We start from the raw sequence: 13,580 nt of genomic DNA, 5'->3' as shown, positions 1-13,580 counted from the left end.
GAGTGTCTAAACTGAAAACGATAGATCATTTTAATACTTTATCAAAATATAATGTATATCATGGTAACTTGATGTCAAAAATATAATAAAAGTATGGGTCACGGAGCTTTTTATCTAATAACGTTTGTGCAAAAATTGTCATATTTTGTAGGTACTGGCTACGATTTCCCGCACAACGTAATCAGAAATAATTATTGTTTCTTCCTAGACTAATTGCCGAAATGTATTTCCGGCTAAGGACATTTCATACGGAAATTGCAGGTAACTAATACAACTTTTTATTGTTAGCTGCCGTTTTTGATACCCGCATAGATACGAATGTTCAAGATGTCCAATTTGTGGTCAGTATAAAGTTTATATCCTTTCAAGATTTTAATGATAAACTTCAACAGCTCCTATAGATGCAAATTTTGTGCAGTTATATAGAAGAAGCTCTTGCAAAAACAAGATATCGCTGAAGAAGGATGAAGCGGAATGGAACTGTTTAGCGTGCAGTTTAGACATGAATATATATGGAAGGATCTATAGTTTGCGACAGATGTCTGAAGTCTGAAGTATCACATGAAATATGTTGTCCTCAAAATGCCACTGGACCTCACTGGTTACATACTGAATATGCAGGAAGCCGGTGCCACCACAATAAATAGCTAAACGTATTCTTAATATGTATAATTATCAAAATGGGCTTTCAATTTATCATTGCTATGTTCAATAAATCATTTTCTTTTCATATAAATTTGTTAAAATATGTAAAACAATGTTTACGGGGCAATGACATGAAGACTGTAAAAAATATCCTACTGTAGCTAATGCTACAAACAAAAAAAGACATAATTTGAAATTTTACATGCAGGTAACAAACAAAGTATTGTTACCTGCAACTTGTTTCCGTATGAAATTGGGTCCCTGTTGAAACAAACGAAACTCTAGTGTCTAATTTTCCAATATGACAGAAAAACAGATAATGTGTCCACACCCCGTTGTGGACATAGAATTTGATGATGATGATGGAATGCTGCTTAACGTCCAGCGGCAAACTTATATGCATATTCAGGACGAGAACATGTTAATGTTATATGAATTTTCACCCTGCTTTGTACTAGACTGACACGCTGAGCCAGATTTTTTGAGTGCTAGTTCACAAGATAACAGTCCACAGGAAGACATAACACCTTACCCGGACACATCATTTTTCTGATTCCGATCCGAACAGTCTTTGCTCTTACTCCTTAATGCCGCATGCTTAGCGGAGAAGCATCAAATACCAATTTAAAAGTCTTTGATTTGACCCGGCCGGGGTTCAAACCAACGACCTCCCGCACTCGAGGCGAACACGCCACCAAGAGACCACCGAGGCGTTGGAAAGAATTTGTATTTAAGTTTTCCGTTGACGACATATATACGGTCAAAGTTAAAATGTTTGTGCTTTTCGATGTCTTCGTTGTTATTCGTCCTCTTGCTTTTGTGTTTTTGATGGTCTGAAATATTGAAAAACACTGACACATAAAATATTAAATGTTACATCAAATCTTTTTTAAATATAACACAAATAGGATATTCAAGGCAGAGACATATATTATGTATATGTCTCTTCTCTGTTTAAGGCGAATCAAAAGCGTTATATATACCGATGTGTAGATCGGTACATAAGACCAAGAGATTGGCATCACAATGAATGATTTAATGTACAAAAAAGAATCAAACTGTTGTGCATGCAAGTTTAGTTAAGAATTGGTGTGTTTAATTTTCTTTTGTTCTTGGATGATTAGTAGGTTTATTAAAATTTACTTGACGCTAAAAAAAATTATAAAACAGACACGCCAGTTATAGTCAAACAAACATTTAGCAGATATACCCATAATAACGTTTACACAGTCTTACTTTACGGTACCAATACTTGTTCTGGTAGTAAATACATCAGGGTTATTACTGGCGAACATATTCCCAAACACAAAACTGCTGGTATAAACATTTACAATACAGGGTCGTCAAGTTGGTTATTTATTCCTTATTCCTTATTCGTTACTTATTTTTTATTCGTTATTCGTTACTCATTAATTATTCGTTACCTCTTCGTTACTTATTCCTTATTCGTTACCAATTCGTTACTTGTTCCTTATTCCTTAATTATTCGTTACCTGTTCGTTACTTATTCCTTATTCGCTTTTTATATGTTGCCCCCTTTTATTGCTTACTTTCCTTTCCTTTTCTTTCTTGATTCTGTTGTAAGATATCGGTTCGAGGAGATAAAATTACCCTGTTTGCGCGTATGTACCAGTTACTGCGCTCGATTGATACCCTGTTACTTATTCGCTACTTGTTTGTTCTTTATTCGATCTTTATACGTAGCACCTTTTTCATGATTTATTTTCTTTTATTTTCTTGTCTCTGGTGTTAGTTCTTGGTTCGTAGAAGTGAAATTACCCTATTAGCAAAATTTATATTATTAAAAAAAAATAAAAAAATAAAGAATTGCGCAAGTGTTTTCAGCATGCTATTAATCATATGTAAATAACTTAGTATTGTGTATTTTGTCTTTATGTATGTGGTAATTATTATTTAGTTTTTATAGGCTAGCCTAAAGGAAGTGTTTCATTCCTTTGGTTTTTGAATTTTCAAGGGAGTGTTTCATCCTTTGGATTCATTAATGTATGTCTCTTTAAGGTACTCTACTTTTAGGAGTGATTTTATAACAGTAAATTTGGTCCGGTAGTAAAATTTGTCCGCCAGAATTTTTTTCCTAGTTAATCAGGTCCATGACCATTATTTTACTAGGAATTTAAGTCCCAGGACAAATTTTCCTAGGAAAATAAGTCCATAGCTAGTAAAATATGTCTGGCACTTATTTTCCTAGGAAAAATTGTCCTAAGACTTGTTTTTCTAGTAATTTTTATCATATTTTAAAAATTATTGAAAATAAAAATAACAACATATTTTCTTAGTTAAGATTGGAAAGTTTCATTAATTTTTCCTATTAAAATAAATGACATGGCCGGACGTTATAACCTAGGCATGTTAATGACATGGACATGATGTCCTAGGAAAATTAGTCTGGGGACATAAATTTTATTAAAATATCAATACACAACCCTAAAACAATATCAAAACATAACATTTAAATTTAACTTTCAAAATAAAGGGAATGGACGTCTTCACCTAGGAATATTAATGACATGGACATGATTTCCTAAGAAAAATTAGTCTGGGGACATGAATTTTATTAAAATATTAATGCACAACTCTTAAACAATATTAAAACTTAAAAATAGAATTTCCATTGTAAACATGTAAATAATTTGTTTCATCAAAATTTTCCTTTTAAAATAAATGGCATGGACGTTTTTACCTAGGAATATTAATGACATGGACATGATTTCCTAGGAAAATAAGTCTGGGGACAAACATTATATTAAAAAAATTGATACACAACTCTTAAACAATAACATTTATATTTACCTTTTAAAATAAAGGGCATGGACGTTTTACCTAGGAATATTAATGACATGGACATGATTTACTAGGAAAATTAGTCTGGGGACATAAATTTTATTAAAAATATAAATACACAACTCTTAAATAATATTAAAACTTAATATTTAAATTTCCAATATTGATTAAATGCAAATGATTTGATTTATTAATATTTTTTCTATAAAAAAAAAAAGGACATGGACGTTTTTACCTAGGAATATTAATGACATGGACTTGAATTCCTAGGAAAATTAGTCTGGGGACATAAATTACTAAACATCGGACTAAAAATACTAGTAAATTCTGTAACCATGGACTTTTTATACTAGTAATATGTGTCCGCCCGGACATATTTTACCAGGACAAATTTATCCCTTACAAATTTCCGTGAGCATCTCCTAAGTAGATCTAGCAGCTGAAGAAGTGGTTTATTCTTCCTGCTTGTAGTTGAACTTTCAAGAGAGTGTTCCATCTCTTGGGTTTAACCGCTCCGTTAACTTATTTGGTTTTGTTTGGCGGGCTTGTTTGGCGGATATTTAATTTTTTGGGGCCCGCCATTAAATGTATTTTCCTAGCTATAACTGAATAAGTATTAGTATTTGTATATGTGATTGGTATTTGTTCTTTATATTATTGTAATGACATGTATGTAAAGATTTATGTTTTCGGCCAAATAAATTTATGTTATTATTACAGTCTTTAATGAAGCCAAAAGTAATTTACATGATATAAGCTTGTTATTACCCTTCGGGGTTACCCTTATGATTCCTATATCTATTTTTATAAAATCGACCTCTTTAAACACATCATATTGTAATAATATCCTATATTGCTCATATTTTACTTTTTGTACAATTCTAATTTTCAGATAATAATAGAAGTCGAGTTATACAAACTTTAAAAGTAAAACGATAGAATTAACAACATACTGCCGAATATTTAATTTCCCGCCAACTGTCACTTTTCTTTCTCCGCATACCGGAAGTGTGGGTGGCCTCTATCTCGTGTCGGAAGCCGCCATTTTAATGGAAGAAAGTTGACAAGGGATATTGTATTAATCAAAATTCCTCTTTACAGCCCAAGCATGCCACTGGCAGTAAACGCTGATCCATGGAAGCCCATGGAAGTGGCGGACAATGATGTTGTTAGTCAACTATTATAATTATATATCGCATCTTTTTTATTTCTCGTAAAAACCAAACGGTTGCCATCCAAATGATATCCAAACCAGTCTGATAAATGGCCTTAGGCATTAACATATTTATAGAGAGATAAGTTGATGATATTTTGGTAAAATCCCTCTATTGGCCTCATATTAAAACAATTAAAGTTCCAACAAATCTGTGGCAAGAGTTTGTAGTGTTGTCTTTCCAGTAACAAGATGCCCCACAACTTAAGGTTGGGACCACTCACCTTGGACCAACAGGTAAATCTTAAGGGACAAAAAACATCAACATAGAAATTAAGATAAAGCAACAAAAAACAGCGATGATCTCAGGTTCTACAGAACGGTATAAAATGTTTAAATAGCCCAAATTTATATTGGGATATAATTTTACAGTGCAAAAAATAGTTTTCAATTTTAGAAAAAAAGATGGCATATCCACTGGAAAATAAATTGTAAGCAGGGGGCAGAAGCTGAACGATTATTGTAAAATTTTTGAAAAAAAAAGGTTTTATAAAATTATATCTTTTTATATGTAAACCCATGCTTACAATGCTTCACTAGTGCTACGCCACTGACAAATATTCAATAGTGCATTTGTTTACATTAAAGGAAATAACATTTTTGTTACTGAATTTAACTCAATCTCTGAAAAGCAACTTATTTAGGGTCATCAACTGAATAAATATTCAAGTATCCAAAAGTTGCTTACCAAAAATATTGCTGTTCAATTGCAATGCACTATATTTAAAAATGCCAACAAAATTTGCAAGGTAAATTTCTAAATTCTAAAATGCAAAACAGGTTAACATAACCCATTTCGGTGACTGGGAACAACCTGTTAAAAGATCAAAGATGATGGACAATCCATTAATGTTCCATTGTTTAATTTAAAGTTGTAAAAGAAATAAACATACATGTATGTATAACCCACTATTATCCCCATCCTCACTAATCAGGTTGGGGACAACCTGCCAAATGGGGAATAGTTCCCTATTGAGGGATACTTTTCTTTTTTTTTTTAATACACATTTTAAACTTGAAATGGCAAATTTTCTGAAAGACGAATAGTTCTTAACTGATTAACTGAGAAGAAGCTTATGAAAACTTTCGAAAAATTTACAATTCAAGGCTACGAACTTTTTTTAAACTCAAAATAAAAACATGGTTCTTTGGAAGAAGTTGTTCCATTTTCTTTAAATTTGTGCCATTTTAATTAGACTCGGCTAAGAAAATTTTGTTATGAGCACTATGAAATGATTCTCAAATAAGGGATTGTTACTCATTTTGGGAATAGTTCCCCATTTGGCAGGTTGTCCCCAACCTATTGTTATTCCTATTATTATGCAATTACTTAGTTGTTTCCATTTAAAGGATTTTTTTAATTAATGCAAATGTCATGAGTGTGCATAGCATTCAGATTTTATCTGTATATATGGCTTCGTCCAATCAAATTTGGTGTAATAAACAATTTTCATTAGAAATACCCATTCATACTACATTTAATGGTCAAGAGATAACTATTTTAAATCACTCAGGATTGTGTTTTGAGATTTGATTAACAATTGTTTCAGTTTATTTGTTTTTTTCTGTTATAGGAAACAGGATCAACAGAAGATATGCTGATAGATGAGGTAAGACTGGTTCCATTTTCCACAATTTGTTCTGTTAACTATGTTGACTGCAAATCAAATTCACATCTAGTTTTGATATTTTTGCAATAATGTTCTTTTTACTATTAAAATGTGAAAAGTTAATTCAAACCTCAAAATGAGTTCACTTAGAAAATTTTATTAAAGGTGATGTTTCATATTCAAATGTTTGTTGTAAAGCTTTATTTCTAAACCGATTTCTTGTAAAATATGATATATGTATATTTTCACAGAATGACAATGATCCACAGATGAGAAATATCAGTTTGACTGAATTAACAAAAGATGGAGAAAAGGTTGATCCATCTACATTTGATTTGCTCAAGGTTCTTGGCCAAGGATCATTTGGAAAGGTATATTATTCTAACAATTTTTTGTGTGTGTAGGATTTGTTTGAAATAGATAAACGTTTGGTTTATTTATAAGTTTGTTGAATTACATCTACTGCAGAATGCCACTGTATGTCTTGATGTTCTCCCCAGGGCCTTAAAGGACCGCGGGCCCGCGATGTATATTTTTTTACCGTGGTGGTATCGTTCTTACTGTGATGTATTATATTTCTCCGTGGTGCTAAAATTTTTAGTTAAAAAATCGAAATTGGTAAAGTTTTAAACGACTTGTTAAATCTTTTCCGTGCGGTATAAAATTCCAGGTGAAATTTGACCAGTTCAAACCAGTTCAGATTGTTTACACCACGTGATCGATTTACCTTTATGAGGTTAACCTTTGTTGATTGGATTTAATCGATGTAATTAACACTTGTAAAATTATTCTTTTGTGTTTTAATTAAGAGATCATAACTTTAAGATCGTAGATAACTACTTTATGGCTTCACTCACCACCTGACAAGTCGGCAAATACTTTGTACACAAACCGTTTTGACCCGTTAGTTGTACACACGACGATACACATTTTGTACATTATAAAGTTGGCTCATTACGTATAATTGACCATTATACACTTCTCAATACTTATATAATAGTATTAAAGGTCTCTGATTAAACCATGGCCAAATTATCTTTAATTTTGACATAGTTTATATTGCATGATATTCCGGTTTCAAACTATCATAGTATCTGTCAACAAGTAATTCAAAGGGGACGGATCACATGACCCAGTTAGTTCACATAGAATACCCAAGATTTATTTACAATTAACTGCAAACTATTCTATTTTATAAAGAAAATGCATGACTGTACCTTCAAACTGGATATCTATACCCATATGATAATTAATGAATAACAGAAGTGATTTGCAAATTTTATCCATAAGCACATGTTAAATCTATTTATATCTACTTCCTGTCATTTAGGCGGGAAAATAGGGAGACTTAGTTGTTGACATTGAATAGGGTTACTTATAGATCTATAGAACTAGGATAAATTTATTGATTTAGGAATTCTTTTTAAGTGGATCATGATAAAAAAAGATTTAGATTTCAGTGCAGTATTAAGTCTGTATCTATGTTTGATTATCACTAAAGACAAGAAAAGTTAATATTTACATGAAATCTAAGGCAAAATGCTTTGAAATTTATGAAAAATTTCTTTTTATTAAAATTTAAGAGAGATACTGGTTCAAATAATAATACAATATTTATTCTTGTTAATTTTATAGCTCCTTATGACAGGAATCCTTTCACAATACAACATCTTTCATTCTAGAAATAAGAAAGTTTTTTACATTTTTGTTCTCTTTTGAATGATATTTTATTCTTATTGATCATTGATTTTATAAAAGATTTAATAACTTTAAATTTAAATGAATTTTTTGTAATGCATCATGTTTTATTTATTTCTAAAAAATATTAAAAGTATACATGTCAAACTTTTTATTGATTTACTTCTTTTTTACCAATAATTTTCAATGTCTACATAACACAGTACCACAGCATTAAAACAAAACAGGAGACATAAAAACTACAGTTACTAGAAATATAGCGAAGCGACGCGACGCGGCGCGACGCGACACAACTGATTGTATGAATCATTTCACCAAGCAGTCCACACGCGTTACCCTGGTGCTATCCAAAAATCCTGGGGAGAACACTGTTGATAGAGTTTACTTGTTCCAATGATCAAAATTATGTATTCTAGCATTTTTCCACACAATTTTCTCATTGTTCAACCTTTTATGAAAAGTTAGACATAATTGGTAATTCTCACCAAAGGTTCACATATCCAATCAACATATTTTGGCAGATGGTCAGATACCATGTATACAGATATAGCCACAATATATTTCACTGCATGTGTAATAAATAAATTCTTGTATCAATTAAAATTCAATTTTAACTTAGTTTTTTGCCTGCAAAGCTAGATGATATTCCAGATTTAATGAAATTATCCTTAGCATACATGTACTTTTAAAACGTACACTTGACTTTGAGTACACATTTGGTGAATTTTGGAAAATTTCCAAATTGGTGACAGTAATCATTTTAAAGCAGCATTCTCAATAAAGGATACCTATTTTGTGTAATCAACTTGTCCTTCAGTTTTCAACATGGATCCTTTCAATTTCTTGTATGTCATGTATGTATGTTGGTATATAAATTAAAGATTTGCACCTCAGTTTATGTATTCATTGGGAGTATTTTTGCAGATATTTAAAATATTGCATCTTTGTTCATTTTCAGCAGCATTCTCAATTGAGGGTTCCAATTTTTATGCCCCTTCCACCTGCAACAAAATGTTGAGGGGCATATACTTAAACCCTGTCTGTCATTACTGCTTAACATTGATTTTTTTATACACAGGTTTTCCTGGTGAGAAAAATAAAAGGAGCTGATGCTGGTACGCTGTATGCTATGAAGGTTTTGAAAAAGGCAACGCTAAAAGGTATTTTATGATGCATTTTTTTTAATTTAAAATTTTGATTTGATAATGAGTATATTTTCTGTCATATTTTTCTTTTCAAATTTAAAGTGTTATACAGAATTATTTAGAAGCATAGCTTGTATTAAGTCAGCACAACTTGTTTTATGTAGACTAGTATACAGACAGACTAAAAGGATAAAAAATTAGGTCTCACAATTTAGAAATTGGTAGTCCATGGGGTTTCCACTGTCAGTCCATTATCACATTTGTGAAAGAATCATAAGGGTTCGACATTGTCCATCTTGTTTATTTATTTCGGGCTTCTCTGACTTTTTCCCTTGGGCCAAATAAAAATATATGTGTGGTTCCTGTTACATCCTGAAAAAAAGGGATGGTAGGTAGGCAATTTTTTGGGGGGGGATTGTCAAAATCCAAAAAAAATTGGTGTGTTCACAGAGTCTGATTCCGGTATTATACACGCTCCTACCGGAAGTTGGCCATTTTTTGTTGTAAAATAAACAGATATGTTACGTTTTTAGTTAATTTTGTTGCATTTTTAGCCTTAGTTGATACTTCTAATGTAATTCAGATGACAGAAGTCTGTGAATTTAATTATTGATATTCACATTCCTCAAAATGGGATCGTTCAAATTTTATTTTACAGAAATTGAAAAAAAAGTTCTGGGGGTCAAGGGGTTAAGAATAAGGGCAGTTGGTTAACTGGAACCACACTTATACTTTTATTTGGCCATATCAGTCAACACTCAGCTTTAAAACCTTGAAATTTTTTTTGCCTATTATATTACAGTTTTTTGGAGACAGTTTTGGTCTCTGTTGAGATACATACAATAAAAATCAATAGTCTGGCTAAATTTTGTCTTCTATTGGCAGCCATTAGTTTGGATACCTTTGTATGTCCTTTAAATTAAACTACATTTACATTCTGAGATTGCCGAATTATTCTAGAAAGTCAACAAATGAATTACTACCACTCAAGATCAAAAGAAGACCACCGCAAAACGTACTGAACCGCAAAACCGCACGATTATTGTTGAAATAAACTTGCAACATGGATAGTGTACCATAACCGCAAAATGTAACAAATTCACCACAACTTCCACCATGCCCTACATGTGCAACTACCATACATCTTACAACATTCCCGACGCAATTGGAAGTAGTACCTCTTTCCGAGTGAAGCCTTTTGGAATGGTACGGAATGTCCTGTGAGGTGTTGTCCAATTTGGAAAAGACACTGACAATGCATTATTAACTTTTACTTTCACTGTCATTTTAACGTCGTCAAATCAATTATTGTGACGTTATGTCTTGTTAACCTTTGTAACCCCATATGCACCGCATTTTATGTACTTAATTATTTGTTTTCTATGTTTAAATTGTCCTGAAGACGCCACCGTAAGTGGCAAAACATGTAGACCATAATAAAGATTTTCCTTGCAGTAATCTACGATGTTGTTGTCTTTGTGTAGCATTATTTTCCTGAGGTTTAAAGACAACCGCAGCATACCTCTGGGTATCCATCCTGATTACTCTCTACCAGCCTGTACCGTTAGAAGGTGTTGGTTCACTCGATGCAACCTACATTTAGGATTGATTAAAGTGCACATTGTTTATTTTTGTTGTATGATTGGGCTAAACACTTCTTTCAATGTCTTGTTTTCATGGCTGTCACTTCTGCTTGTAAGGGAAGCCAAAGTGTCTGGTAATACTAATACATAAATCAAAAAAGAATCTGATCAATTCAGTTACTTTTATATTTTATTGCAATTGATATGTTCATCGATAACTTCTGAGATTCAATTCAGAGAAACCTTATTGAAAGTACAGAACATTAATTTTTGTTTTCAGTTCGTGATCGCCAAAGAACAAAGATGGAACGTGATATACTAGCTGACATTAATCATCCATTTGTAGTCAGACTGCACTATGGTAAGATTGTGACTATTTTTCTACACTTAGTATTTTGTGTTTGGTTGGACACATGTCCAGCATGCTTTATTTTCAACCTGAAAGTGCCATTTCATGAACCCATGTAAAAAAAAAGTTATTACACACACACTACAACATTTATATATGTATATTTTAATTGTTTGCAATCTAACTCAGTATTTATTCATTGTGATATAAATGAAAAAATTGTACACTTATACTTATACTTTAAGTATGTTTGAATTAAGAAGGGGTCCAGTTGTCATTTGTTCTTCTATTATTTATTGCAGCATTTCAGACAGAAGGAAAGTTGTATCTAATTTTGGAATTTTTAAGAGGTGGTGATCTGTTTACAAGATTGTCTAAAGAGGTAGGCCAGAATAAAAATACATGATGCCAATTTCAAAAATCATATTATATTAATCAGTGTTCTCCCCAGGATTTTTGGATAGCACCAGGGTAACGCGTGTGGACTTCTTTGTGAAATATTTCATGCAATCAGATGTGTCGCGTCGTGTCGCTTAGCTCTAGTTACTGTAGTTTTTATGTCTCTTGTTTTGTTTTAACACTGTGGTACTGTGTTATGTAGACATTGATTCAGAAAATTATTGGTAAAAAAGAAGTAAATAAAAAAACAGTTTGTATACTTTAATATTTAAAAAAAAAAAAATTATGATTCATAATAAAATATTCATCTGAATTTAAAGTAATTAAATCTTTTATAAAATCCAAAATCAATAAAATTAAAATATCATTCAAAAGAGAACAAAAATGTTTAATTTAAAAAGCTATCTAGTTTCTAGAAAAAAAGTTGTTGTATGTGAAAGGATTCCTGTCATAAGAAGATATAAAATTAACAAGAACAATTGCAAATATTGTTTTATTATTTGAACCAGTTTCTATCTTAGATTTTAATAAAAAGAAATTTTTCATAAATTTTAGAACATTTTGCCATAGATTTCATGTAAATATTAACCTTTCTTGTCTTTGGTGATAATCAAACATAGATACAGACTTAATACTGCCCTAAAATCTAAATCTTTATTTGTTATGAACCATTTAAAAAGAATTCCTAAATCTATAAATTTATTTTTGGTCTATAGATCTATAAGTAACCAAATTCAATGTCAACAACTAAGTCTCCCTATTTTCCCGCCTAAATGACAGGAAGAAGATATAAATAGATTTAACATGTGCTTATGGATAAAATTTGCAAGATTACTTCTGTTATTCATTAATTATGGTATAGATATCCAGATTGAAGGTACAGTCATGCATTTTATTTATAAAATATAATAGATTGCAATTACAATGTAATTGTAAATAAACTTGAATGTTCTACGTGAACTGACTGGGTCATGTGATATGTACAGACAGATACTATAGTTTGAAACCCAACTATCATGCAATAACTATGTCATAATTAAAGATAATATTGGCCATGGTTTAATCAGAGACATATAATACTATAATATAAGAATTGGGAAATGCATAGTTGTCCATTATAGTAATGAGCCACCATTATGATGTACAAAAAATGTACCTATCTGGTCAAGACACTGTTTGTGTACAAAGTATTTGCCGACTTGTCACAGGTCAGTGCTTGGGTGGAGAGTGAAGCCATAAAATTGTTATCTGTGATCATAAAGTTATGAACTCTTAATTAAAACACAAAAGAATCATGTTACAAGTGTTAATTACATCGATTAAATCCAATCAACAAGGTTAACCTAATAAGGTAAATCGATCACGAGGTGTAAACAATCTGTGTTGAACTGGTTTGAACTGGTCAAATTTCACCTGGAATTTTATACCGCACGGAAAAGATTTAACAAGTCGTTTAAAACTTTACCGATTTACGATTTTTTAACTGAAAATTTTAGCACCACGGAGAAAAATTATACGTCGCGGTAAGAACGATACCACCACGGTAAAAAATTATACATCGCTGGCCCGCCGTCCTTTAAGGGCCTGGGGAGAACACTGTTAATATTTTATTGGTTTAATAAATACCTGCTTTCAGTTGACAGTTTGTTGATAGGTATTAAATAAAAATTGTTTACTTAATTGTTTACATTCATCTTTGTTAAATTTGTACAAAACTTGTTGAAAAAAAAACTCTTTATGTGAGTTGTGGAATAATTTATGATAGACTGATAATGATTTCATTTTTGTGTCTTATTTAGTTTTTAGACTTGATGAAACTTTAATTTTATTAAACATTTCTTTAATGAATTTTCATATACTTTGTATGATGAAGTCTTTTTACAGAACCTAATTGAGCTACAACTCCTATGCTTAATGAGGCTTTCTTCACCATAAACTTTTCAATGACACTTTCCAGTTGTAACTGCTAAGTTATTTTACCAAACGATCCAAATAATGGTTATCATCATTAATATTTTTTTGACAGATTACGAATAGAGAACTTACAGTAAAGCAATATTCAAAACTTAAACTGAATTATGTGAGAAATGATTTTCTGGCTTGCGAGCAAAAAAAAATCCTGATAAATTTTAGCAA

The 13,580-nt window shown here is 31.4% G+C and overlaps 2 protein-coding genes across 3 annotated transcripts in view; one reads left to right on the top strand and one right to left on the bottom strand.

Moving 5' to 3' along the window:
• LOC127724635 (E3 ubiquitin-protein ligase rnf213-alpha-like) overlaps positions 1–12,657 on the bottom strand; it is a 1,011,139-nt gene extending 998,482 nt beyond the window's left edge. For both annotated transcript variants that reach the window (XM_052231639.1, XM_052231642.1), the window contains exon 1: positions 12,654–12,657. The gene's annotated coding sequence lies outside the window, so the exon portion shown is untranslated. The remainder of the gene's footprint in view (positions 1–12,653) is intronic.
• The window catches only part of LOC127724658 (ribosomal protein S6 kinase 2 beta-like), a 52,315-nt gene continuing 43,220 nt past the window's right edge, over positions 4,486–13,580 (top strand). Inside the window, exons 1-6 of the mRNA XM_052231692.1 lie at positions 4,486–4,615; positions 6,235–6,270; positions 6,522–6,641; positions 9,047–9,128; positions 10,977–11,057; positions 11,348–11,427. Of these exons, the coding sequence (XP_052087652.1) occupies positions 4,556–4,615; positions 6,235–6,270; positions 6,522–6,641; positions 9,047–9,128; positions 10,977–11,057; positions 11,348–11,427 (459 nt within the window). The 5' untranslated portion in view covers positions 4,486–4,555. The remainder of the gene's footprint in view (positions 4,616–6,234; positions 6,271–6,521; positions 6,642–9,046; positions 9,129–10,976; positions 11,058–11,347; positions 11,428–13,580) is intronic.

The sequence above is a fragment of the Mytilus californianus genome, unplaced genomic scaffold, assembly GCF_021869535.1.
Source record: "Mytilus californianus isolate M0D057914Y unplaced genomic scaffold, xbMytCali1.0.p SCAF_14, whole genome shotgun sequence".
In the NCBI taxonomy this organism is placed as follows: Eukaryota; Metazoa; Mollusca; class Bivalvia; order Mytilida; family Mytilidae; genus Mytilus; species Mytilus californianus.
The sequence above is the reverse complement of the archived record's forward strand: the minus strand, read 5'-3'. Positions and strand labels throughout refer to the sequence as shown.